Raw genomic sequence first — 27,867 nt, 5'->3', positions numbered from 1 at the left:
ATTAGTAAAATATGTAAGCAAAAAAATGAAAAAACGAAGAAATTTCCAAAATGCTGTTTACAGCACACGAAAACGTTCATGGCTTGTTCAGTTAAAACAGAATTCATTAAATGTTCTCTTTTTGACAACATCTGATCTTTAAAATAAGATAAATCTCTTTGCTTACGCGTTGCCTCGGCCTATGGGCCGAACCTTTGCGGAGGCAAAAAGGCCTAAAATCAGAAATGGCAAGTCTCCCAAAGGCGTGGAATATAGCGATTTTCCGAGATTTAGCAAAGGGGGAACTAAGAAAAAATGGCCGATTTTTCAGGCAATCTTCCAGATACCACATGAAGCCGGGATACGAAGAAGAAAAGTTGCAAAATAAATATCTTTTTTTTATGTATTCCAACAGTGGTGCTACGAGTAGGTCAAGGGGTTTGTCACATATTGTTTAGGGGCCGATTAATCTCTCCCTTACTGTCAGCTAAGTAAAAGAGAGTCACTCTGTCTCGTTGAGTTAAGTATTTCACTGCTTATATTGCTACGTCTGTCGTAGTAAAATACTAAAATGTCAAATTTCAGAGAAACTGATTTGTTCTAAATGTCTGGTCAAAGTGACATTTACCGTTAAAAATCTCTATTAAATTTACATCAATCGGAAAGAACAAAAGATATTGGACGTACGCCAATGTGTTGCTCTTTATTTGTCATTCATTGTGTCAATCATCCCTGATTGCTAGAAATTTCTGATCTTGGGGGAGGTTTCTAGGAAAACGTTTCCATCAAAAGCAAACCTTTTCCGCAGACAATCATCGGTTTTTCAACAAAGTTTACTTAATTCTTCTCAAGTCAAGGTCTCGAGACAAGATCAACTAAGGTATGGATTTTTGTATAAAAATGAGAGGCAACACGTAAGCAAAGACGCAAAGGTTTTACATGTCAGCACAGATTAAACTGCGATGATTCCCTTGATATTGGTAACCCAGCAATTTGCTTAGCGTAAGCAGAATCAACAACGAACAATGTAGTTAAAAAAAAATGAATTAACATTTCATGTCATTTGTAAGAATCTCCAGCGAGCACCCTTTTAGTGAAAGTACGAAAAACCCTACGTGAGATTTTCAATTGGAAGAAACTTAAAACCGACTTGCTCTCTCGTGATGTCAGGAACTAGTAAGAGACTTCCCATGCTCTCGTCGAATTTCCTTAGGCGCTGTTAACGCGCAAAGCTCTCTCAGTTATAAATTACTTAGGACCTTTATTCTGTTCAAAGCACAAGATTCTCAAATCTTTTCCAAATGCATAGCTCACCGCGGATGGAATTGTACCTACTCTGTTAATAAACGCTAAATAATATAATTGAAATATTAAAACGAGGTTTACTAACAAACCTCTTGAAAAACTACTGCATTCTGCGCGATGAAACTGGATTTTGCCAGTGTTATCCACTTACTTCTTCAGCGATGGTTAGCATAGCAAAATTTGTAAAATCTACTCATGTTTAGGAATTGTTCATTGCTAAACGTTACTGTGCTGAACACTGTGCCTCGAAAGGTCACTTCGCAAAATCCCAAACAAATATCACAGATTAGATTTTCTAGTCACTGTACCCGTCTATCATCCTCCATAATATTAGGGGCATATAGTGCGCCTAATTGAATGCGTAAAGATAATCTAGCGTCATACTCCATATATATAGTCCGACTGGTATTGTTGTCAAGGCGTTGCTTTGGGCGAGCTCAGTTTGCTGGGACACAAATATAATGCTCCATACGTTTGGGATCCATCCATTTTGGCCAAGCATTCATGGGCTAGGCTTTTTATTCAAACATCAGAATTGTAACCTAGGAAATACCCAATATAGAAGACATGATCCCAGTAAAGGGGAGGGCACACCCCCCCCCCCCCCATCCCCAAGAAACTAAGAATAGGGACGGGGGGGAGGGGGCGAGGGAAAAATGATCTTGGTTCTCTTGAATTAATTGGTGAAATAGGCGCTGCCCTAAGCTTTTGTATTATAAAAGATCTAGATAAATTCCCGATGACAGGAATGCCCCAACTGCAACATGGGAATAATGAACTAAGCATGTCACTCTCAGCATAAATCCATGTATTTCCTCTGGGGAATAAATTTCATTTATGATCTACAGCTTCGGTTATAAATCGTTGAATAGCGTAGACTAGGTGATGATCTAAACAAAAGAGATATTTGGAGGAGGATTGCCAAACAGTATCTCCGCAGATATTGTGAGGAAAAAATTTGAGGATCTAAGCCTAAAAGTACAAACCACTATCCAGCTTGTATTTGTGAGCCGAAAAATTGAACGAAAGCTCAATGTGAAAGAAACAAAGCCACCATTTGTAAATCGCCAGTGTGTTGGTTATAGTTTTCAATGTGACCTGCGCGATGCGGGTTATGTAGGTTACACACGCGGATATTTACATAATCGTGCAAAAGGACAAATTATCTTCCGCCATTACCAAACACTGCAAGAACGCCGGTGCAGGAGATTATCCCTCAGGACCTACTAGAGCGTTTCGAAGTGCTTAAGAAATGAGTATAACTCATAGAGTTATGTCGTAGAGTTAGAGTTAAGTCTCCAAAATCCTCAGCCAACATTCATAAAAGCTAACCTTAGGCCTAACGTTAGCTTTTATGCATGTTTAGGATACTTTCTGTATTTCTGAATCCAAGATTTAGGCCTTCCAAAATCTTGAATTCAGGATTTTGGAAACTTAACTCTAACTCTAATGTCATAGCTCTATGAAAATAACTCTATTGCTAGTCAACCTCCGAAAGTTAACGCTTTTTATAAGAGCCTTAAAGACAAATCTTAACGTGCAATCGGATTCCATTCATCATGCGAAAGTATTTTCCTAGAATGTAAATTCTTCAAGCCAAATGGAAATGAATGATTTGTTTGCATTTTGCTTGATAGCGGAGTCATGACTACTCCTAAACGTCAGATTTTATCGTTCGTTTGTACCGTTTCATGTTTTATGAAATATCTCCTTTATGTTCGAAAGGGTTCTCCACAAGTAATAATGGGTTTCCAATAGAAAAGGATTACAGTACTGTCCGGCGATCCTTTTAGTAGGAAGGCGTTATTATATTTGACTACTAGTGGTAGTAACATTGGGTGGCTACGAGTTCAACTGTTGTCATGGCAACTGTACAGCACAGCTAAAAGACCCCCTAAAAATATCTTTAAAACTAATTCGGTGACATTTTTTTTTCAACTTTCGAAAAGCCTAATACTCACTATGAGAAAAATTTTACATTAATGGTAGAACTTGATTTCTTTAAATGAAACGAGCGCTGTTGGAAGATCCCAACGTTTTAAATGTCGAGCTCCGATGATCATGATCATAATAGTTTTTTAATTCTAATCCAGCGACGTAGATACGAGCCGCGCGATTTCGATGCTTCTTTACCATTATACAACCTTGTAGTAGTCAAAGTGAGATTGTATTATGGGGCATTATAGGTATTGACTACTGTTTCCTGAGGCACAGAATTCCTAACACTTTTAATAGACCAATTCGGTTAACTCAATATTGTGCCCAATTCAAGTCTTTTGGGAATAAAACGTTTTCTTTCAAGTATTTCCTTATCATTTAAATGTGATGCTTCATTGTCACGCAAATTCAACACACAAAGAATCTTAACCCCGAGAGATTTAAATTGAGTACAACATAGAGTTAGCCGAATTGGTCTATTGCGTTAATGCCGTCCACAATTTTCTCAGATATCACATCAACGTGATTTGTACACGAGTTTCGCGGAAATCTGCTTAATTAAATGTAATATATATTATTCTTTATGGTCTTGACCTTAGAACTAGTGTATCTAACAGGTATAGTAATGCTGCGGTACATTTTGGTGATAGTGACATCATTTATCATAAGCAACCATAGCAACGTTGTAGTGGGAGTAATTTTGTTTTCTTCCCACGTAAACGCCTACTTCGACTCTTAGTGGCATTTAGCATTGAATCGTCTCTTTGCCGTCGTCGGTAGAACAAAGTTAAATAAAAAAACTTTCATGGTTGTGGGATGTGAATTACACGTACCCTTCTTGCCAATGAAAAAGATCCCCATGTGTGATGTAGAAAGCCTTCGTTTCACAACCCCCAGTTGTCATGATAGTGTAATGGACTGTCCGGCCGAGTTCACCATGCGACTATAGACAACCAGAGACAAAGGAGAGGTTTGGCCAGCTAATGTTTTTAATAAGGCTAAAAACTTAAGCAATATTTGATTTTGTTATTGGATGAAAGTTGTATTTTCATTCTCTTGTTCTATTATTTCTTTCCTTAGCTACCAAAAACGGTGCGTAAATCCTTAGTGGACGTCTCTCAATATCAAACGTGACATGCGCTTTTGCATCAGTATTCCCGAAGGCATTTATCCGCTTAAAGAAGACCAGGTCAAACACGTGGAAATTTTTGGCGAAGACGAACATGGCTATCACTTGAGATATGAAAAACTGGAAAATACTCGGTTTTTTACATATCTGGAGCATCAAATCGGACGCCATTTTCGTGATGAGATAATGCTTGTAACTTTTAACAAGCAGATGCAGGAACAGGCAAACATCGACTTTTGTAAACGTATCTTGAAACGCGGAATTTTTTGTGAAAAGAAGAATTTTAATTTCCTTGGTCAATCAGACAGTCAAATGAGAGAGACAACGTGTTTCATGATGCATGGTACTGAGGACGAAATTCAAAAGCACTTACAAACGTTTGGCAACTTTGTTGAAGAGAGCAATGTGAGTGTGCGCTCAAAGAAGATTGGCTTATTGTTTTCACCATTTGTGCAGCAAGTGCAACTAACAAAGGAACAGTGTGATGAGGTTTCAAAGGTCAAGAAATTTGGCTACGGCTTCATGTCTCGAGGGCTTGCATCAAAAATAAGGGGGGAGGGTTTTAAAGGACTCAACTATCCCGAACCGAGTGTACTATTAGTTTACTATCAAGGTTCCCAAGGGATTTTAGTCTTGAAAGAAGGCGACACCAACAATCATCATCCTACGCGAGATCAGTCCGACGAGTCAAAAAGGCAGCCCACTATCCCAGATTCCCATTTCGTGTACATTTTGGATTATTCCCAGCCAAACACAAACGCCTATCTCGACGCCAAACTGATCATGCTTCTTGCGGCCCGGGGAGTGCAAGTTGAAGACCTCAGGACTCTTCAAAAGCACTATTACAGTCTGTTAGAACATATGGTGCGCGATGATAAAGCTTCCATTGACTATTTCCTGCAGCTTACGGGCCGAACTACCGAAGAAGAAGAAGAAGTAGCCACTCTGCTACGAAAAGAAGTGAGTTACATGCAGGTTGAACAAGAGCCATCAGGAGGTGAAGTTCCAAAAGTCAGAATTTTGATTCCCAAGGCTAGGGTGGTGTTTGGTGTGCGCGACCCTTACGGGAAGTTGACACCTGCGCAGTGTTACTTCCGACCAACTCTGCTGTACGACCAAGGAAAGGAATTTGAGACAGAAAAGAAAGTTTTTGTAGCGCCTAGTCCCTGCTACTATCCTGGAGATATACAAGTCTTAGAGCTCACTCACGAAAAGGAAGGTTACGAGAACCTTAAAAATTGTTTAGTTTTACATCCCTCTCTCGCGTTCAAGTGTGGCGGAGCAGATCTGAGTGGAAACAAGTTTATTGTTTGCTGGGACGCAAAGCTTATTCCAAAACAAAAGGTTAAGCCCATGTCGTACGAAAAATTGCCTTCTTTTGAAAAAGGGTCTAATAAATGGGCTAAATGTCGATCGTACATCCCGTACTTCCAGAGCCGCCAAACGGAAACTACGAAAGACCTACGCGAGGAGATGATCGACTACTTTGCCAGCTTTAAGCGGGATAATTTGCCTATTGAGATTGACCGGACCTACATGAGTCTCGCTGCAAAACAATCTGGACTTTCTCTAACCCAGTGTGAACAGCTCAGCGGGATGTTTTACCAAGCAACCAACTCAATGGTTGACAAAGACGTCTTGCGGAAAAATCTCGAGGGGTTGTCGGATGAAAGCGGAGGCGCGTCTGGACAAGGACCAGGGGGATTCCTCAGTTACCAGAGAGATCCAGAATTTCACGTTCATGGCAACATTTTAAGCGATTTCAAGGATGAAGCGAGTCGTTTCGTCGAAAAAGCGAAAGAAAATCATTATTTTGATTGAACGATTTCAGTGATGGTTATGTGTTTAGGGGACTACCATAACCCTGTGCATTTGGCATTGAGCATGATAAAGCAAACGCATAATAGGCAGCCACTTTCAAAAATACCATTTTACCCTTTGTTTGCCCTCCAAAATTTTGCTTAACCATTGCTTTTATTTTCTCTTGGGACCATTTTAAGCCCCAATTAAGAGAAACTTGAAACAATGTTTATGCACAATTTTGGACCGATAATTGGATTTCATTGAGTTGAAATTGAATTTTCATTTAATTGAAAGTGAAATTCACTTAATTGAACTTGAATTTCATTGAACTGAATTTGAATTTCATTGAACTGAATTTGAAATTTATTGAGTTGAACTTGAATTTCATTGAATTGAATCGGAATTTATTGAATTGAATTTGAATTTCATTGACTTGAATTAGAATTTCGGTATTGAAAATTGCTACAATTGGCTAGCCATAGGCAATAGTAGTCGACAGCAGAATTGTACCACTGAGCAGGCCACGGGCCAAGACAAGGGTAAATCATATTAAACGCATAAAGGGATTTAACTCTCTTTTAATCGTAGAAGTTGTTTAATTCCCTCGGAATCGATATCATTTAATGTGAAATTACGAATTTTTCAGGTGTCAATGAAAAAAGCGACACTAATTGCGCAAATTGTCCAGAAAAGTGCGAGGGTCACTTTTCTAAGTCCATAAATTTAATATTGACTCGGTACTAGCCTCTTAAGAAGATCTTCTTTTGGGCCATTATGCAATCTTTTCCCGAGACGAGCCAAAAGATGGTAACTCAGTAAAGCACTATAAACGGCATTATTTGTACTGTGTCGACAAAAAATGACGACACAATTATCACTGGTGGCATACGAAGCATGAAAAATTCGAGTGCCAGTTACAGATTTTACTCTGGTTAACACTTGTCAAATGGGAACCTTTTGATGGTCAGAGGATTAACAAATGCCATCCCTGTATTATAAATACGGGTAGCGGCAAAATGAAAAGAAAGCGCCGGAGCATTTATTGGAAATCTTATCAACAGTATTGATGTAATATTTTCAACGCTTGTAATAGTTATTAAAATCAAGGCTTGTAATTTTTTAAAATAACAATGGCAGTTTTAACGAAATATCATTTATTTGAATACGTTTGTTTGTAACGGTGACATTTTCAACGAGAACATGTCTTGAACAATGATTTTTTATTTAACAGAACAAAAACAATTTTGCTATGATATGTGGACCAATTTAAATTTAACGCGAAATTTGACTGGTTCTGTAGGTAGCCAAACACAGTGGCAGTGGTTTAAAGCACACTTGATTGGGGCTCAGTTCGCACTGTTCGGTGATTACAGCGCCACATCCACTCTTCAAAGTACAGGAATCAAATCGAAAAACGAAGGCAAAAAACACGAGATATCATGTGCGGTCACTCATCCAAATAGTAACGCCAGCCAACAAGATTTGATTTCAGTTAGAAGCACAAGCACGTGGCTAATTGCTGTATGAGATTACGAAGAAAAAAGGAACTCAAACCGATTTTTAGACGTGGTCTGCCTATTGGATCTCACGTAATAAGAAGATCGGATTCTTTTCCGATGTCTGTGTCACCACGAAAAAACTGTCATTGTTATTCATTTTTAAAACACTTGAAGAAATAAATCGTTTTTAATTAAAATTTTTCACAAGACATGTTTCGACATACTTATGCCATCTTCAGTTGTGAACAATTTGAATTTAAACCTATTTCTAAGAAAAAATACAATGGACTAATTGATACCTTATTTGCATACTTACAAAACAAATTAAATGAATTAGCTAAGATACTTAGATACTTATCGTCGCGACAAAGCCCTTAACAAAGAAAAACTGAAAAAGCGTTCGCTGTAATTTGAAGCTGAATAACCAAAGAGACTAAACTGAAAGAGACGGGCCAGCATGTTGTAGTTGTTGGTTAAGAGTAGGTTTGTTCCATTTGATATACAAAGCTTCTTTTATTTTAATTTTAAAACACAAGTAATATTGTGAAACATTCAGTGGAGCAAGAGTCTTGACAAGCGTTTGATGACGCGAGATGTTTGTACATGTCACAGGTAAATTATCAATTCAGGTTAAAATGATTTCAACCTAGGTCATTTTTATTTTAAACTTGGTTGAAATAGAAAGTAGGAAACATCGACAAAAAGTCCATCAATTGTTAGCAAGTAAATGTATATTGGTAAGTAAATCGGTGATGGAAGTTATGAAGTCTAAGCACTGATTTTAAATGGTTAGCGTTAAGGTTAGGGTTGGGGAATACTGTGCGTGATAACCAATTGTGCTTTTTTATATCAAAACCAGCAGAAAAACAGAACCTTCTTTAATAAAACTTACCTTAATTTGACTTTGTTCTAGTTTTATTTTCTGGTTTTTGGAAGGAAAAGGACATCAGAAAATTGATTTTTCATAGGGTAGATTATTGAATGAGGTACAGTTACTTGTACAAATGTAGTTCAGTACAAAACCCCATTTGCGGTTGTAAGTACTTGAACAATCAAATTCAAAGTTTTTTGGTAGTTCACGAAGTTTATAACCTTTATTAAACAGTCATCACTTGTATGTAGTTGAACAATGATGCAATAAAGTGATTTCCTTGATTTTGCACCCCTTGTACATGTATCACTGGATGGTCTAGTGCTTTTTTGCATGCGGCAGTGAAGCTTATTGTTTTAGCTGTGTCTAATGACACATTCATGTTTTCTGTTTGGTGCAATCCAAGTGTCAATGATTCCAAATTTGGTTACAACTTTCATAAATCCATGTTCTTTTTCAATTACTTTACCAAGAAGTGTGTTTAGGTGTACTTGACTTTTGTCCACTTAGAATGAAATAGTATTGGGCTTGCTTGTTGTAGTGTTGGCGTTGTTGCTCTACATCGTTTTCTGTCTGGGCATCCATATCTTCACATTCTTTTTGTGGTGGAATCATATTTCTTATCTGGGGTAGTTTTGGTTTCTTTCCGTGGTGTTATTTATAGGGTGTTTGTTTTGTTGCTTCATGTGCCACAATGTTCTTTTTGTAAGCAGCTTCGCCCTAGGCTTAATTACATAATTCCCGAAAAATTGTCTAAGATTCTTTCCGGAATTTTCCAAACAAAAGCTCTAAAATTATTTTAGAAATGTCTAAGATTCTCCAAAAACTCTCTAAAACTGCCAAGAATTCTTATGAATTTCGTTTCTTATAGTGCAAAGTCTGCCATATTTGCTATCAAGCAAAGATCCGGTTTCCGAAACTACGGTGAGAAACCGCTGCTTAGATGCCCTGTAGGACCCCTTTTGGTGAATAACCGCTGATAAGAAATGGATATGAACGGACTGACCCCTCTCCTGGGAGGTTGGAATACAAAAAAAAAAACACGTTTTGTCAACGTTTTACCTGTGAAAAGTTTCCAACATGTCAGGTGAAAGTTCAAATTGCTCTAAAATTCTCGAAATTGTCAATTTTTTTACAAAATTCCCGAGAGTTTCTAAAATTCTTTTTGATGTCTAAAATTCCAAAAAACATTCTGGAATTATGTAGCTAAGCCTACTTCGCCTAGTATGTGACACCAATGATTTGGACTTGGTTTAGTTTCTTTAAGATATTTCTTTTTTTTTCTTTAGTGTTTGATCGATCCTTTCTACCAAACCTTGAGTTGATGGTTTTCTGGGAGCTCCATGAAGTTGAGCGATGCCATTGTTCTTGCAGAATTGGGACTTCAGAGAATTCTTAAATTCCCGTCCATTGTCAGTGTGTATTTTCTTCTCACTAGTTCATGATCACTAAACTTCACTGATGGTTGAAAATCCAATTTGGATTCAAGTCTCTTGCCAGTCACGATCATTACATTTGTCTTCAGCTACATTAATGGGAAGTTTATTTGACACAACCCAGTTTAGGATTTCAGCTACAGAATTATGAAGGTCTCGTTCAAATTTATGCATAGACTTATAGTCAGCAGAGCAGGTGATGGTCGGTCATCGGCATACAGATCTACCTGCGCTGTAATATAAAGTGGCAAATCATTAATAAATAAGAAAAAGAATAGAGGACCCAAAATAAATCCTTGTAGTACTCCATGGTTAATACAGGCCAAGGACGAATTCTTGCCATTAGTGCAGACCAATTGTATTGACGTCTACCTGAGAGATATGACTGACACCACATATATCATCATATCATCATATCATATTTCTTTATTTACCCTCGGATTTTTAGAGTAGCTTGGTGTAGCTAATTTCTCCGAGCATTCACCCTCCCAACCATGATACATCACAGAAGACAGACCACAACACCGGGAACTACATGCCCTACTCTTTGCGACAAGTGTGTGGGTTCTTTTACGTCCCACAGGATTATGAACATTGAAGGGTTGTGAGACGGGACCTCCGGCTTATCGTCCTTATCCGAGAAGACTAGAGAGTCTAACCATTTGCAGATGTAATTACAAAGGCACTTTCTCCTCAGTTATTTAAAGACCCTGAGTGTTGGTCCGGCCGGAGTTGAACTCACGACCACCCGCGTGACAGCCCGGTGCTCAACCAACTGAGCCACCGGTGCGCCGTAAAATATGCTCTGTCGTTAACACCATAGGCCTCCAATTTCAGCAATAATAAATTGTGGTCAACCATGTCGAAGGCTTTACAGTAGTCAACGAGTAGTACTCCACTCACTCTGTTGTTGTCCAAATTTAATAAGAGCTCATCAACTATTTTAATCAGAGCAGCCTCAATACCATTGTGCTTACGAAAACCTGATTGTCTAGAATAAATCAAGTTGTTCACTGGTATCTGTAAATATCTAGGTCCGCTAAGTCAAAGAGAGTGTCACTCTCTCGTAGAGTTATGTACTTCAATCAACGTCGTTCCTAGGGCTTTTCAACGTAGCCACAAAGATACGGAAAAGCCCTGGGATCGAGTTTGGTATTTCAGCGTCTTGCTGCCTCTGTTGTAGTAAAATCTCGGAGTTTTTTTTTTTTTTTTTTTAAAGAAACTGCTTTGTTCAAAATTTCTGGTTAAAGTGACATATAACGTTAAAAATATCTCATTTACATCTCAGGCGGAAAGAACGAAAAGATATTGGACCGTCTTGCTCATCATTTGACATTTATTATGTCAATCATCACTGATTCCTAGAAATTTCTGACCTCTGATGTTTCTAGGAAATTGCTTCCGTCCACTTAAGAAAAAATAAACAATTTCTTCAGACGATTATCGGTTTTTCAACAAAGTCTACCAAATTCGTCTCAAGTCAAGGCCTGGAGACAAGGTCAACTAAGGTATGGATTTTTGTCTAATAATGAGATGCAATTCGTAAGGAAAGAAGTATAGGCTTTACATCTCGGAGCAGATTAAACTGCATTCGATGGGGCCTTTGATATTGATAACCCAGCAATTTGCTTAGCGTAAGCAGAATCAACAGCGAACATTATTGTAGTTTAAAAAAACGCATTGACTGTTCATGTCATTTGTACGAACTCCAAAGAGCATCCTTTTAGTGAAAGTACGAAAAACCACGCGTAAGGTTTCCTATTGGAAGAGATCTTTCTCGCCTTGCTCTTTCGTGATGTCAAGAGCTAGTGCTGGCGTTGAATTTCTGTAGTCCCGCCAAAACAACTGAGATTCTCAAATCTCTTCCGAATGCACAGCTTACCAACGGATGGAATTGTATCTACGCTGTAAATAAACGGCTTAACAATCTTGAAATATTGAGATGAGGTTTAAGTTTACTAAAAAAAACTCTTGAAAAACTACAGCAGGGACTCCATAACTGACAAGTAGAAGTGTTCATAAAACAACTAAGGAAATATTTTGCCGTAGCTCAAGGAGTATTCCTTTGTTCTGCCTGATAAAACTTATGAATCACCGAATCTCGTCGAATAACTAGTTATTTCCCGCATGTCACAGGCCGGGATATGCCCTTAGACATGTTCGTTCCTTTGACGTTCGTTTTCAAAATATCTACAGGGAAGTGAATAGCTTTATCACTTTACATTGCAAACATCATGATGAATAATACTAACAAGAATTTACCAAATATTGGTCAATATTATCAGATGTGGATTTTTAATGTGTTTAATTTTAGTACCTACAATTTATCACCCTTTTGCAGCCTTAATAGTTTTGTCGTTAAATCAATGTTTTATTAAAGTTAAAGATATTTGTAAGAGTTCAGGTCCTTTATTTATTGTGATAGCTAAATTTGTATCTGAGTGTGCTTGTAAATATATTCATTTATAGGTTCGTCCTTTGTATAACAGTGAATATCAACTTATCTATTCAAAAGATATATTTAAAATCATGGTCCTGCTTTCAATAAACCCACTACCCCCTACCATATTTGCAGCTTAATAGAAACCGTTTCTAAAATCATATGACATGTTACTTCATGACCAATCTTTGTCACTGTACCCACCACATACCCAGTATTCCCCAACAAAAGCCAGTGATGATTGTATGCTCTACCTAATTACTTAAAATGATTTCCATAATGCTTTAAAAGCTTATTCAGTGAGTTTGTAGCTGCCCTACAAAATATTTATCTGTTCTGATTTTCTAGGACAACTTCTGGCCTGTAGAAATTTTTACGTCTTTTTTTTTTGCCTCGTCCGAAAGTTCTAGCAATCGCGACGGGTCCGAAAATCTTTAGGGGACGTTTGTTTGAAGTGCGATTCTCAAACAAACTCTGGCGAAAGTTGTCTCGTACTCAGATCAGTAAAATTCTAGCGTTATTCAATGTGGTTTCGTAATTTGTACGCACTCTTTAGACTCTTTACTACTTCTCGGAAATATTTAGGAAATCTGTTAAAAAAAATACCCAAAATGTTAGTGCACCTCGAAAGTCTGACTTAGAATATTCGAGAATTCGAGACCCACCTTCCTTCCGAACAGATATTTACCGTAATATCACGTTGGGTGTCCCTGAAACGTTAAAAATGTGTAATTTACATCTGAGTTGGAAAGAACGAAAAGATGTTGGAGGTCCGCCAATGTATTGCTCATTATTTGACATTCATTGTGTCAATCATCCCTGATTCCTAGAAATTTCTGACCTCGGGGGTTTCTAGGACAACGTTTCCGTCAATTTAAGGCAAAATAAACAAATCCTTCAGGCGATCATCGGTTTTTTAACCAACGTTTACCAAATTCTCCTCAAGCCGGTCAAGATCTCGAGACAAGATTGACTAAGGTATGGATTATTGTGTAAAAATGAGAGGCAATTCGAAAGCAGAGACGCAAAGGCATTACATCTCAGCGCAGGCTCAAACTGGGATGATGCCCTTGATATTGGTAACCCAGCAATTTGTTTAGCTAAGCAGAATCAACAACGAACATTTTTGCGATGATCTCTCTGATTAAGAAATTCCCATTAACTGTTCACGTTATTTGTAAGAATCTCCAGCGAGCACCCTTTTAGTCAAAGTACGAAAACCGTGGGGTTTTCCATTGGAAGAGGTTTTTCTCGAATTGCTCTCTCGAGATGTCAGGAGCTAGTGAGGGACTTAATCCCTTGCTTGTGTCGAATTCCCTTTAGCGCTGTTACCGCGCAAAGCTCTCTCAGTCACAAATTACTGAGGGCCTTTATGCAGTCCCGCCATAACACAAGATTCTCAAATCTTTTGTGAATGCATAGCTTACCGACGGATGGAATTGTGTCTATGCTGTAAATAAACTTACTAACAACACTCTTGAAAAACTACAGCACTCTGGGTGAATTGAGTTTTGCCAGTGTTGTATCATTTAAATCTCTCACTTCCTCGGCCGCGATAGTTAGCACAGCAAAATTTGTAAAATCTAGTTCTCGTGTTTAGGAATTTAGTGTCGATTATCAAAGTATACTGTGCTCAGATCTGAACATTTTAAAATGGCCTGCTTAAAAATCAACTCGAAAGGTCACTTTATCAAATCCCAAACAAATATCACAGACGAGATTTTCTCGTTACTTTACCCTTCTCTCATTTTCCAAAACATTTTTCGCCATATTATCATGCACGGGCATGTGGTTAATTGAATTATCGTCTAGGGCTTTGGTTTTAATACTTGAATGGCTTAAACTACAGTTAATTATGGTCTCAGCTCTAAAACCGCCCTTTGCCTCCTCGCCTTCAATGATGAATTTAAGTTTAGTATTTATTTCGTCTCTTCGAAGATCAGCATAAATGAGAAGGGACTACAGATGTGTTCACAAACAACGTACTAAGGAAATATTTTGCCGTAGCTCAAGGAGTATTCCTTTGTTCTGCATGATATCACTTATGAACCAAAAAAATATCGTCGAATAAGTTATTTCCCGCATGTCACAGCCCGAGATACGCCCTTAGACATGTACGCTCTCTTGACGTTTGTTTTTGATATCTAGAGGGAAAGGAATAATTTTATCACCTTCGATGCAAACGTAAATAATACTAACAATATACTCAGTCATTTTAGTAGATATAGTCATCGATTTTTTGCAGCCTTAATAGTTTTGTTGTTATATCAGTATTTTATTTGTAAATATTCAGGTCCGTTGTTTGTTATATTAAGTAAATTTTTGTCTGTATGTGCTTGTAAACATTTCTAGTTACATGTAATTCATCCTTTGGCTTCACTGTATAAATGTGAATAAGAAATCTTTAAAATCGTGTTTAAAAGTGTACAATTACACGCCCTTTCATGGTCCTACTCCCAATATACTGTAACGCCACAATTTCATAATAAAACATTTTGGTCTTTCTTTTTAATCAACACAACACTCAGCACATGCTTATTGCACCATGATCACGTGACTACGTTCCTAAGGGGGGTACCTATGTGGATCGCCTACGCTACACTACTCCCCCCTTTATGGGCACTGTCCCAGTGCTGGTCCACTGTGCAAATCACTTCCGAGTAAACTTAAAACAACTTCAAATTGACACAACTGACTGAGTCTCTAACAACTGTTCGTTAATTAACATGACAATGTCCACAGTTCTCAGGAAACACGCGACAGTTAAATGTTCAAACTTGTTTAGTTGCCTCGCCTGTTCGGCAATGTCCATCAGTCCCCAAGCATTACTGGCCAATCAGATTAACCATTCACCCAAGTTCCGTACCGACTTGGTGGTTTTCGTTGCCTGGATGGTCTCCCACGAACACTGGAAACTGCTTCAGGTACGACTTGTACAGGCAACCCCACCGTTTGACGGCTGACATCCTCTGGGTAACTGTCATCCGCAGTAGAAGTTGACAAATCTGCGTGAGGTTCAATCAGGTTCCCTCACTTCATCAGGCTGGTCACTGTTATCTATTCCAATGCAATCAGCATTCTGAGATCCAGGAGTAACATCATCCTCTTCTCCCCCCGTTGATTCTGTTTCGACAAGTTCAACTCCCTCTCTCTCGTTAACCGGAGCTGACTGTCCGTCTTCAAAAAACACTGAAAAATCTACATCGGATGCCTCTCTTTCCTCTTCTCTCGGATTTGATAACTGCGTCTGCCCTCTTGGAATCCATCTCTCCAGTGGGGGTCCCACGTAAGGCTTTAATCGGTCTGAATGAACAACCTTCGGCTTGGCTTTCCTGCTCGTCTGGATTCGGTACACTACATCAGACAACACTGATATTACCAAATAAGGCCCCTCCCAAGGGCATTCAAGTTTGGAATTTCTCCCTTTCTTTCTCCGAACATTGTGCAGCCAAACAGAATCACCAATAACAAATGGTCTGCCAGCAAGGCGTTCGTCATAGCTCCGTTTCTAGCGCATGGCTGCCTTGCTCAAATGTCGTCTAGCCAAATCATGAGCACTGGCCAATCTCTTTTGAACAGCTTGGCCGTAGTCCGTCTTGAGTGGTGGTGCATCGAGAGGTTCCTCAGTTATGGCATCCAAAGGAACTTGCAGTTCTCTACCCAGCATTAAGAGATTAGGCGAAACCCCTGTTGACTCATGAACAGCACCTCGATAGGCCATCATGCACGCTGGTAGCTGAAGATCCCAGTTCTTCTGATCTTCCTTGATCTTCCCACTCAACATTTCAATGAGGGTCCTATTGAAGCGTTCAACCTGTCCATCGGACTGGGGTTGCATTGGGGTAGTGCGAGTTTTCTCGACGTTTAAGAGCTTGCAAATTTCAACAAAGACCCTTGATTCAAAGTTAGTTCCTTGGTCGTTATGGAGTTCACGGGGTACGCCAAAGCGACAAATGAACTCGCTCACCACCTTCTCAGCAACAGTAGTGGCCTCCTGGTTTGGGTAGGGTATAGGGTAGCTCTCAGACCATTTGGTGAGTTAATCACTAACCACTAGTACAAACTTGTTCCTTCGTGGCGTTTCTGGCAGTGGACCAAGAATGTCAATCACAATGCGTTCCATGGGAGCTCCTACCATGTACTGTTGTAAAGGAGCGCGACGCTTCCTTCCCCATGTTTCTTTGATCCCCTAACATGACCAATCCATGAACTGCTGATGTAAGGCCTGGCCAATAATAACGAGACTGAAGGGCGTTTATGGTCTTTCGCACACCACGATGACTCGCAGTCGTGTGGCTATGATGAGCTTCAGAGGCAGTCTGTTGGAGAATGACGGGAAGAACAATCTGGTTGTTCGTCTGATCTCCAATGTCATTTTACCATTTGCGCAAAGTACACGGTTTCTGAAGAGCAGCCGGTCCCATTGTGACCACAAGGACTTTACAGCACGGCTCTGAGGCGACACCTCCTCCCACAATGGCTTCCTTTCATTGGCTTCCTTCTATCCAATGATGACTTTAAGATCAGGATCTGCTTATTGCTTCTCCCTCAAGAAGTGGGAAGTCCATGTTGGTTCCAACCTGACCGTGGCACAACGCTCACCAACAGGACGTTTACATTCCGCTGGTTGCCCACTGTCCTGGTTAGGGACATGCATCGCTGTTTGGACACCGACATGAACAAAGGACACTTGTTTCTGAGATTTCCAACCCTTACACCACCAACAGTCATCGCAAGGTCGACGAGAAAGTGCATCAGCATTCTGGTGTCGTTGTCCCGGTCGATACTGGATCTCAAAGTCAAACGTACTTAAGAGTTCAATCCAATGTGCCAGTTGTCCTTCTGGGTCCTTAGCTTTAATGACAGAGCACAAGGGGGGATGATCAGTTCGAATGCAGAATCTTGTACCTTGTAGGTAATGCCGATGTTGCTTGACAAACTCTACAATTGCCAAAAGCTCACGCCGAGTCACACAATAGTTCCTTTCAGACTTGGACAATGTTCGACTTGCAAATGCAATAGGTCTTTCCATTCTGTCTTGAAGCTGTGATAACACTGCACCAATTCCATGGTCTGATGCGTCGGTGTCTAGCACAAACTTACCCTCTCTGGTCGGGTAGGCCAGGACTCCAGAGGACGTAAGCGAACTCTTGAGGCTGTTGAAAGCCAGCTGACATTCCCCTGTCCAAACAAATTCTGTCTTTGCTTCTGTTAGCTTGTACAGCGGTTGAGCTATGGTTGAGAAATCAGGGACAAACTGACGGTAATAAGAAGCAAGTCCGAGGAAGCTTTTGACCTCTGTCCTGTTTTCCGGTATGGGCCATGTACGAACTTGTTCGACCTTTCCAGGGTCTGGGCCGATGCCCTCTTCTGTGACCACATGTCCGAGATATGAAACTCGTTTCTGGAAGAGAAAACACTTCTTCGGCTTAAGCTTTAGTCCCGTCCGGGTAAGTCGCTCAAACACTTGTTTCAGCAGTTCTAACTCTCCTCCTCGAATGTACGCCCCATGACAATCACATCATCAAGGTAAATCAGACAGATTTTCCAATGTAGACCCTTCAAAACAAGTTCCATCAATCTGGCAAATGTACTTGGCGTGTTACAAAGCCCGAATGGCATCACGTTCCATTCATACAAGCCGCTTGGGGTTACAAATGCTGCCTTTTGTTGGGTGTTCGTGTCCATTGCCACTTGCCAGTAACCGGAGGCACGATCCAACGTGGAAAACCATCTCGAGCAGCTTAAAGCAGCAAGTGAATCATCAACTCGCGGTATGGGAAAGGCATCCTTTACTGTTGCTGCATTTAACCGGCGGTAGCCAATACACAACCTCTGGATACCGTCCTCCTTAGTCACCAGCACAACTGGGGAGGACCAAGGGCTTGATGATTCTTTCACCTACCCTTCCTGCAAGTGATCAGTTACTTGCCGTTCAATTTCCTCATGTTTCCATAGAGAGGTGCGCCGGGGCTGTTGTCGGATTGGGGGCACACTGCCTGTTTCGATTTTGTGCTCGACCATATGTGTAGTGCCCAAGTCCCCGTTGGAAAAGGAAAACACATGTTGGTAATTGTACAGTAACTCGTGCAGTCTCTCAGTTTCACTGACAGTCAAATGCTCAGTGTTCCTTCCAAGGAGTTCCTGTAGGGGTTCTGGTAGAGTTCCTTCAGCTTGTTCGTGTGATACATGCTGAGTTACTACTCTGGCTTGGCCGATAACACTCTCGTTATTCTCCTCATAAAGCTCCAGGAAAGTGACATCAATAACTGGCTTAGCCAGGGCAACCACAGTCTCAGCAGCGAAGTGGTAAGCTTCGTTGGAAACATTGAAAACACGTAAAGGGACCTCTCTGTCCTCTTTAACATCCACCAGAGTCCATGCAACATGGAGGCCCTTTTGTTGCGAATGTGAAGTGAGGCAAGGCTCCAACAATTGCACGCCTAATGGAGATGCCTTTGGATTTAAGTTACTAGAACGCTTGTGAACGGTGACTGGAACAATCATCTTAGTGTTAGGTTCAATAATTGTTGACCGTCGTACGATACATCTTGAACTAAGGGGCTGGTTCTTGAAATCAGAACACTCAAACACTTCCCCATTAATTGACACTTGGTTTTTTACAATGTCGATGTGCGAATCAACTTGTGACAGGAACTCCATACCCAGAATGCCCTCATGATCATCTTCAACCTGAGCCACAATCACATGCATACGAAACTCTTTAGTACCCAGGTGCACCACAAAATGTCCTAGACCATGTGTTTTTGCTTGCTGACCATCAGCAAGAGCAATCGCAGAATTAGCTGAACTCAAACTGAATTTGGCACGAGCAGGTAGAGAATTATAAATCTTGAACGACAAAATTGAAAGAGCAGCACCAGTGTCTATCAACCACATAGTACGAGTTCCATCAATAAAACCTGGCAAATAAAGGCCTTGTACTTTATTACCAACTTGTAACCTAGCTTCCATCGACACATTGGGATAAGTCATATCCTGCTTAGGTACAGTAGTGGGGCCTACATCACTCTCACTCAGGCATCCCCCTGGCCCTTGGGTGACACCCTGCTGGCGTTTCCCGAGCCCAAATTATCTTGTTCATGTGACTTGCGTGCTGGGCAGTTACGACGGTACTGGCCAAATTCCTTGCAATTCCAGCATGGACCATTTCGACTGAAAGAACGTGGGGCATGTGGGCGTCGCTAGCTTCCAGAGGTGTTCACAGACATTGACTGGGAGAGCTTCTGTAACTGCTGAACTAGCTGTTGGAGAACAACTTGCTGAGTCTCCTGACGTTGTTGTTGTGCTTGAAGGTCAGACCGTAACATTTCAAACTGAGCTTGAAACAAATCTGGCTCGCTTTGAACTTCATCAACAGACCTTTGGAGAGCTTCTTGGCCGATCTCTATCCAAGAGACGAAATGTTTCAAGTTCACAGGCCAGCGACAGGGCTTAGTCCATGGTGCGTGGTTTGTCTCTGCGTAGTCGAAGCCTGTCGTCTCGATCTTTGATAGCATCAATGAAATGCTGGACGGCAAATCTTTCCTGAGTGTCAGGGGACAAATCCTGATAAGCGAGAGTTGACATAGACCGGATATTTGCAGAAAGGGGTTGAACACTTTCATTTTCCTGTTGGCGACGGTTGTGCAAACGTGCCTGGTGTAACTTGCGCTGTTTTTCAACACCAAACCGAAGTTCCAATTTGTCAACAATCTTCGCGTAATTTCGACAGTCGCTGTCGGACATGCCATTTATCACCTTTTGAGCTTCGCCGCGAAGGCTTGCGGCCAAGAAAACAGCAGCTTCTTCTTTGTTCGAACTATTAACAACAGAGCAACGCTCAAAGTGTTTCAAATAATCTCGTAACGACTGAGTACCATCATAATCCGCAGGATTTTTAACAGGTTTGAGAAACTTCCGGTGGTGTGTAAACAAATCAGTTGGAAAATTATCCAATTCGTTCTGGGATGCGAACGGGTTTGCAGAGTGAAATCGGCGACTTGAACTTCCAAAATAATTTATTAACAGGTCCGGAGACGAATAAGACGCTGGTGTACACGGGTTCTCCGGCTTAAAAGGGTTAGTTGGCGTCGAACAACTCATTTCTTTGAATCCTGAATCCACGTGCACGATTGATTTTTCCGCCACTGAAGAAACCACACGAGCAAACAAACAAGTAAAATTTCCACACAGAACCACACAGAACGATGATATTCGCTGCAACAAACCATCAAAATATCTCTAGGGGTACGTAAAGTTTGTTTTGTTCATCGCTGTCACCAATGTAACGCCACAATTCCATAATAAAACATTTTGGTCTTTCTTTTTAATCAACACAACACTCAGCACATGCTTATTGCACCATCGTCACGTGTCTACGTTCCTAAGGGGGGTCGCTATCAATACCATATTTGCAACTGCACTGACCATTTTTTGTCATATTCACATAGCCAGCATTCCATAACCTAATTTGAAAATGAAAATAATTAATGACAGCAAACGTAATTAAGACTAATATCTCCTTCATTCTGATAAAAGGATTAAGTAAGAAAAAAAAGTTTTGACAGACTGTTTTGAACTGTTTAGGGAGGTTCGAAAGGGTTCTCCACAGGTAGCAGTGGGTTTCCAATAAAAAAAGATTACAACACTGTCAATACTTTTACTAGAAAGGAATTAATATTTGACCACAATGCTTTTGACAGGCAATTTTGTGAGGGTGTCTGCGAGTCCCAGTTGTTGTCATGGCAACTGCACAGCACCGCTAGAAAAAACCCTAAAATCAGGTTTTGGAAAATATCTTTAAAAACTAATTTGGTGGCATAGCATTTTCTTTCAAGTTTCGAAAAGCCCAATACTCACTATGAGAACAAATTTATAAAGCAGAACTTGATTTGTTTATGAAAACGCTGTTGGTAGAGTCCAACGTCGTAAATCTCGAGCTCACAAAGTTCGTGCTTCGGTGATTTAGCTTTTTCTAACCGTCAGTACACGGAGATAAGTAAAAGCTGTGCGATTTCGAAGCTTCTTTACCATTTCCCCAATTGCCGTATTCAACACTACAGTAGTCAAAGTGAGGTTGTACTAGGGCGATTATAGGTATTTACCAATGTTTCATTTGACACAAAATTCCTAACACACGCAATTAAAAACTTTCAGTTAAATTGCGTTAATGCCATCCTCAAAATATCATATCTGTCATTTGTACACGAGTCTCGCGGAAATCTGCTTAAATGTAATATATTTAATATTCTTTATGTTCTTCACCTTAGAAACTAGTGTATCTATTACATAGTATTGCTCCGGTATATTTTGGTGATAGAGCAGTTTTCAATTGAGTGTCGTAAAACCAAAACCAAAGTAATTACTTTGGCCAATCAAAAAGGTCGGAGACAATCCAGTAAACCAATCAAAACTCGAAGTAATTACACGTAGCCGTCACAAAGCGCGGGAAAATGTGCACGCGGAGCGACAATTGGTTTTGGTTTCACTTCTGATTGGTTGAAAAAATGGCGCGAGAACTTTGAACCAATCACTGAGTGAAGTAATCATAAACCAAAGTAATTAACTAATTAGTTTCGACACTCAATTGAAAACCGCTCTACTTTTGACACTCAATTGAAAGCCACTCTATAGTGCCGTCATTTATCACTGATAACCATAGAAAAGGTATAGTGGGACTTACTTTGCTTCAAATCTTAGTGGCATTTAGCATTGACTAGCCTCGTCATCCGTCGTTCGCACGAGTGGCAGTCCAAAATAAATAAAAGAACTTGGTTGTGGGATGTGAATTACATGGCAGCGGCCGAGTGACAATGGAAAAGATCCCATGTGTGATGTAGAAAGCCTTCGTTTCACAAACCCTCGAGGTTGTCATCAGAGTGTCAATAGAGAGCTTTAGATTATAGGACAAGAACGACAACCAGTATGAGATTTTCTCATGAAACAACATTGAGCGGGCGCAAACCAGCTTCATTTTGGCGGGAAAAATGTGATACCGTCGTCATTTTGGTGCGTGGTTTTGCAAAAATGTCATCGTGGCAAAACAAGTACACATCACGGTAGCAGTGTTGGCATTTTTCGAGGCTCAATTACCAGCAATAAGAATAACTGAGCAACCTATGCTACTAACAAAGAGTAAGAGCAATCGTCCAGGTTATGAATTTTCGAAGTATTATCGCTAAAAACGGGCAGTCAAAACTCTTACTCGTCCTCGTCCTCGTCCTAGAATCTAAAGGTCCCTATTAACTTAACGGGCCGAGTAGTAAACTGGTCTTTCCTTCCAAAGAGACCCCTACGCGATCTTAACCATCCAAATTTGGGCAGTCATGCGACTATAGGCAGCCAGAGACAAGGAAGAAGAAAAGCCTGAGTTTGGCCCGTTTTTTATTTTTGGTCAGGCTAAAATAATTCTCTTATTCTATTATTTCTTTCCTTAGCCGTCATAAAAGGAGCATAAATCCATGGTGGACGTCTCTCAATATCTTACGTGACATGGAAGTTCGCATCAGTTTTTCCAAAGGCATTCCTCCGCCTAAAGAAGGCGATGGCAAACACGTGGAATTTGTCGGCGAGGACGAACGTGAACATGTCCGCAGATATAAAAAACTGGAAAATACTTTGTTTTTTAAGTATTTGGAGTATGAACGACCCAATTTTCATGATGAGATAATGATTGTGACTTTTAACACGCAGATGCAGGAACAGGCAAACATCGCCTTTTGTAAACGCATCTTGAAAAGCGGAATCTTTTGTGACAAGAAGAGTTTTAATTTCCTCGGTCATTCTGACAGTCAAATGAGAGAAAAAACGTGTTTCATGATGCATGGTACCGAGGACGAAATTCAAAACCACTTGAAAACGTTTGGTAACTTTGTTGAAGACAGCAATGTGAGTGTTCGCGCAAAGAAGATTGGCTTATTGTTTTCGCCATTTCTCGAGCAAGTCGAACTAACAAAGGGACAGCGTGATGAGGTCTCAAACGTCAAGGAATTTGGCTACGGCTTTATGTCTCGAGGGCTTGCATCAAAAATATGGGAAATGGATTTTTTCCAGGGACTTAATCATCCCAAACCGAGCGCACTATTAGTTCACTATCAAGGTTCCCAAGGCATGTTAGTCGTCAAGGAAGCCGACATCAACGATCATCATCCTTGGCAAGATCAGGTCGACGAGTCAGTGAGGCAGACAGACCGGACCGTGTACATTTTGGATTATTCCCAGCCAAACACAAACGCATATCTCGATGCCAAACTGATCATGCTTCTAGCGGCCCGCGGAGTGCAAGTTGAAAACCTCAGGACTCTTCAAAAGGACTATTACAATCTGTTAGAAGATATGATGCGCAATGATGAAGGTTCCATTGACTATTTCCTGCAGCTTACGGGCCGAACTTCCGAAGAAGAAGTAGCCACTCTGCTACAAAGTGAAGTAAGTTACATGGTTGAAAGAGAGTCATCTGGAGGTGAAGTTCCACATGTCAGAATTTTGATTCCCAGGGCTAGGGTGGTGTTTGCCGTCTGCGACCCTTACGGGAAGTTGACATCTGAACAGTGTTACTTCAGGCCAACTTTACCGTGCGAACAAAGAAAGAAATTTGATCCAGAAAAGAAAGTTTTTGTAGCGCCAATTCCTTGCTACTATCCTGGAGATATACTATCCTTAGAGCTCATTCACCACAAGAAAGAGTACGAAAACCTAATTGATTGTTTAGTTTTACCTCCCTCTCTCGCGTTCAAGTGTGGCGGAGCAGATCTGAGTGGAAACAAGTTCATTGTCTGCTGGGATCCAAAGCTTATTCCAAAACAAAAAGTAAAACCCATGTCGTACAAACTCACTTATTCTGAAAAAGTGTCTGATACCTGGGCTAAATGTCGATCGTACTTCCAGAGCCCCCAAAAGAGCACAAAAGATCTACGCGAGGAACTGATTGACCACTTTGCCATCTTTAAGGATGACTTGCCGTTTCAGATTGATCGGACCTACATGAGTCTCGCTGCAAAAGAATCTGGACTTTCACAAACGCAGTGTGAACAGCTCAGTAGAATGTTTTACCAAGCAACCAACTCGATGGTTGACAAAGAAGTCTTGTGGAAAAATCTCGAGGAGTTGTCGGATGAAACCGGAACCTCTTCTAGAGCTGGAGAGTCACCTACAGAAACGACCAGTCTTCTTGATGATATGGAAGGAAAAGAAACGAAGGAAGATTTGAGGACAAGTCGTGATGGAAGTTCAGGGGGATTGCTCAATTACTGGACTTGTAATATGCTCAAGAGAGATCGAGAATTTCACGTTAATGGCAAGATTTTAGGTGATTTCAAGTTAGAAGCGACTCGTTTTGTCCAAAAAGCGAGACAAAATCATTACATTGATTGAACGTTATCAGTCACGGATGGTTATGTGTTTAGGTGACTACCATACCTCTACGCATTTGTCATTGAGTATGATAAAGCAAACGCGTAACGGAGACCTCAGACATACAATACTCAACGTAAACAGCTAATTTTCCGCGCAGAGATTGGACGATGCTTCCATTTCCCGAGTCCTGACAGAAAATCTTTCGACGCTTTACATCACTGTAAAGTCGTCCTTTTTTGAAGGCTCGCGTTTTAAATCTAATCATGAGAACTTCTTTTTTAAATTTTATATGAAGTAATAGTTGGTAAAGAGCTATCTATAAGCTTAGTTTCTTTAAATCGATATATCATGTTTTAATCTCACATTTTTACCATTGTACATATAATCTTTACTTCGCCGTCGCTGCATTAGTTTAGCTGGGTTTTTATTGACTTTTTTTTTTCAATTTGTATTTTCATCTCAAGATAAGAGGTTCAATTCTCAGAAGTGGTTTTTTCCCATAATTTTAATCCCTTAATTTTCAGTACACTATTCCAGTCACCCCAATTTTGAATCTTTTCGTGACCAGCGACAGGCAAATTTGGAATCTAATGGCTAACTCTCTCGCTAGCAGAGCTACTTTCACCTAGAAAATAATAACAAAACTTTAAGACATAGAGGCTATCCTGACACCTTCCTTTATTTCTAGGAGAAAGCGCTTGAAAAATATTTTCTCAAAAATTTCGAGTGCCAGTTACAGATTTTACTCTGGTCAACACTCGTCAGTAGGTGACCTTTTGGGAGTTAGAGGGTTAACAAATGCCTGCCCTGTATTTACAAATACGGGTTGCGGCACAACGAAAAGAAACCGAGCATTTAATAGAAATTAGAAAATTTAATTCGAATTTGATAGAAACAGTATTAATGCTGTATTTTAATCGCCTGTAACCTTGATTAAACTCAACGCTTGTAATATAATTTTAAATAGCATTTATTTGAATACGTTTGTCTTTCAAAGGCGGTGTCATTTTCAACGAAAACGTGTCTTTTATTTAACAGAACGTAAACAGTTTTACTATGTTGTTTGGACCAATTTACCGCTAACTTCCACTGGTTCTGTATAGGTAGCCAAACACAGTCACAGTGGTTTAAAGAACACTCTACTGGGGGTGCAGTTGAATACAAACAATTGATCATGTATAGAGATGTACGTTATCCTAGAACAAGAACTATGTCAGCACTGTTCTGTGATTGGAGCTCTGTGCACATCCACTCTTCAGATTACAGGAATTAAATCGAAAAGGAAGACAAAAAACGCGAGATATTATGTGCTGTTACCCTTCCAAGTAGTAACCCCAACCAACAGGGATTGACTTCAGTGAGAAGCACAAACACGTGGCTAATTGCTACATGAGACTACGAAGAAACCGTGCATTGGTAGCCAATGGCTAACTCGTGGATAGGTGTCAATTTGATAGCCCTGCAAGCTGAGGATGCTGTTTTTAATAATGTTGATGATAGATGTGGGTAGTCTATCGAAGTGAATTTTCTTCAAAATAAATATCATCATGAACAAACACAAATAGACCTCCTGGTGCAACACTTAAAATATCATTACCATGCTCAGTCATCTCAGGTTCTTGTAATAAGGTGTCCATTTCAAGGATGGTCCTTCCACTATTTCACACCAATCATCCACATCATCATCATTTGTATCAAAGTTATTGTTTTCAGTACTGGCATTTGCTGTCTGTTCTTTATTCACAACAACCATATTGTTTGAACTTTCTCTGACTGGTTGGCAGACAGAAGAATTCTGACCATTTTCCATTTTCAATTATTGTATTCAAAATTGCGAGCCAATTTTGTAATTTTGATAACCCCTGTGCTTTGTTGTTTATGCTGAGCGTACCATAATTTGAATAACATGGTTTAAAAACACAACAGGTGATTTCTTGTGCTTTGAACTTCTCAAAAAGGGCAGACACCGGTATCACACACATGACTGTTTGCCTCAATTTTGACAGCTGTTTGTAATTTTATACGGCTCGGATTACCTGCATAGTACATTTGTTTGATGATCAAAGAAATATAAACTTCGCTTAAATGCATGCAGATCTTTAACTGTTAAGAAATGAATATTAAGAGACACTTTCTTATGTACGGTATAGCTAACATTCTTCCTAACAGCCTTTAGTCTTACTGGTTTCCACGACAAAAACTCTCGCAAATTCGAAGAACTAAGCTAAAGTAACCTTGGAAAACATGCAAAGTGCTTTCTTCTTCTCACCAACTAGTCCTTTGGCCAACTATCAGTTCGCTGACATCTCGGGTCAGTTCACGAACGTCTCATCGACTGTAAAAGCTTCCTCACTATTATAACTTTGGCTGTGGATCAAACCCCAGAATTAAAAAGACAATGGCGAATGGATCTAGCAGCAAAAACGTCGAGTTTGCCTCATCATTCTTCGGCTCGTCCGGAAAATCTGCCGTAGGTTTCATGAAGAACAGAATTATTACTTTACGAAACTTCTTGAGTTTAAAATTCACGAATATACTAAAGCTAATTCACGAAAGTTAACGTACAATTTAAGAGCAAAAGTAGCTTAAGCTTTAGAAAAAAGTTTTCTTTAAAGCACTCAACCGCATGATTTGTCGATGAAGAGTGAAGTGATTACGATGCACAACCCGAATGAAAAGCGTTAGGCTAATATTCGCAAACTTGAACTACCGGCCATGATAGCATGGTACTGTATCAAAGCAAGTCCACCACTCCCGCTTCTCCTAACCTCACTTTTTACCATAACAAAAAAGGTAAAAACCTGAACTGTAAACACTGCTCCACACTCCATCATACTCCAGTATACTCGCGCCATTCCTTTTCGTCTTTTCCGAACATCACACAATTATTCATTTTGCTAACAGGATTCAACGCTTTTTCCCACATCACGATACGCGTTCCTGCGCATGCGCGCATCCACTCGTAAAAAAGGAACTCAACCGACTTTAAGGACGTTCGCGCTAATTGTTTCTGCGCATCCTTACTGCGCACGCAAATCCACATGCCACGCCATGCCACGTCATGCATCGAGCGCGCGCGCTAAGTACTCAAATGAACAATAATAGGGCAG

General features: G+C 40.2%; 2 protein-coding genes across 3 annotated transcripts; both read left to right on the top strand.

Annotated features, from left to right (window-relative positions):
* The first annotated feature begins 729 nt into the window (after window positions 1–729).
* On the top strand, window positions 730–7,591 carry LOC137976499 (uncharacterized). Its single transcript, XM_068823868.1, has 2 exons — window positions 730–859; window positions 4,303–7,591. The coding sequence occupies exon 2, from the start codon at window positions 4,358–4,360 to the stop codon at window positions 6,170–6,172; it is 1,815 nt and encodes a 604-aa protein (XP_068679969.1). The 5' UTR covers window positions 730–859; window positions 4,303–4,357; the 3' UTR covers window positions 6,173–7,591.
* Window positions 7,592–7,623: 32 nt separating this feature from the next.
* On the top strand, window positions 7,624–26,323 carry LOC137976497 (uncharacterized). 2 transcript variants are annotated; one of them, XM_068823863.1, is made up of 3 exons: window positions 7,624–8,390; window positions 9,814–11,468; window positions 22,840–26,323. In XM_068823863.1, the coding sequence occupies exon 3, from the start codon at window positions 22,895–22,897 to the stop codon at window positions 24,773–24,775; it is 1,881 nt and encodes a 626-aa protein (XP_068679964.1). In that variant the 5' UTR covers window positions 7,624–8,390; window positions 9,814–11,468; window positions 22,840–22,894; the 3' UTR covers window positions 24,776–26,323. The 2 variants fall into 2 exon arrangements, with proteins under 2 accessions (XP_068679964.1, XP_068679965.1); XM_068823864.1 differs by lacking the exons at window positions 7,624–8,390; window positions 9,814–11,468 and adding an exon at window positions 13,290–13,378.
* Window positions 26,324–27,867: the final 1,544 nt, after the last annotated feature.

The sequence above is a fragment of the Montipora foliosa genome, chromosome 11 (assembly GCF_036669935.1).
Source record: "Montipora foliosa isolate CH-2021 chromosome 11, ASM3666993v2, whole genome shotgun sequence".
Taxonomy (NCBI): Eukaryota; Metazoa; Cnidaria; class Anthozoa; order Scleractinia; family Acroporidae; genus Montipora; species Montipora foliosa.
This window is presented reverse-complemented; position numbering and strand designations above follow the sequence as displayed.

What these genes read in the sequence shown, in the direction of transcription:
- LOC137976499 (XM_068823868.1), top strand. Translation starts at nt 4,358, where the DNA reads ATGCGCTTTTGCATCAGTATTCCCGAAGGCATTTATCCGCTTAAAGAA.
- LOC137976497 (XM_068823863.1), top strand. Translation starts at nt 22,895, where the DNA reads ATGGAAGTTCGCATCAGTTTTTCCAAAGGCATTCCTCCGCCTAAAGAA.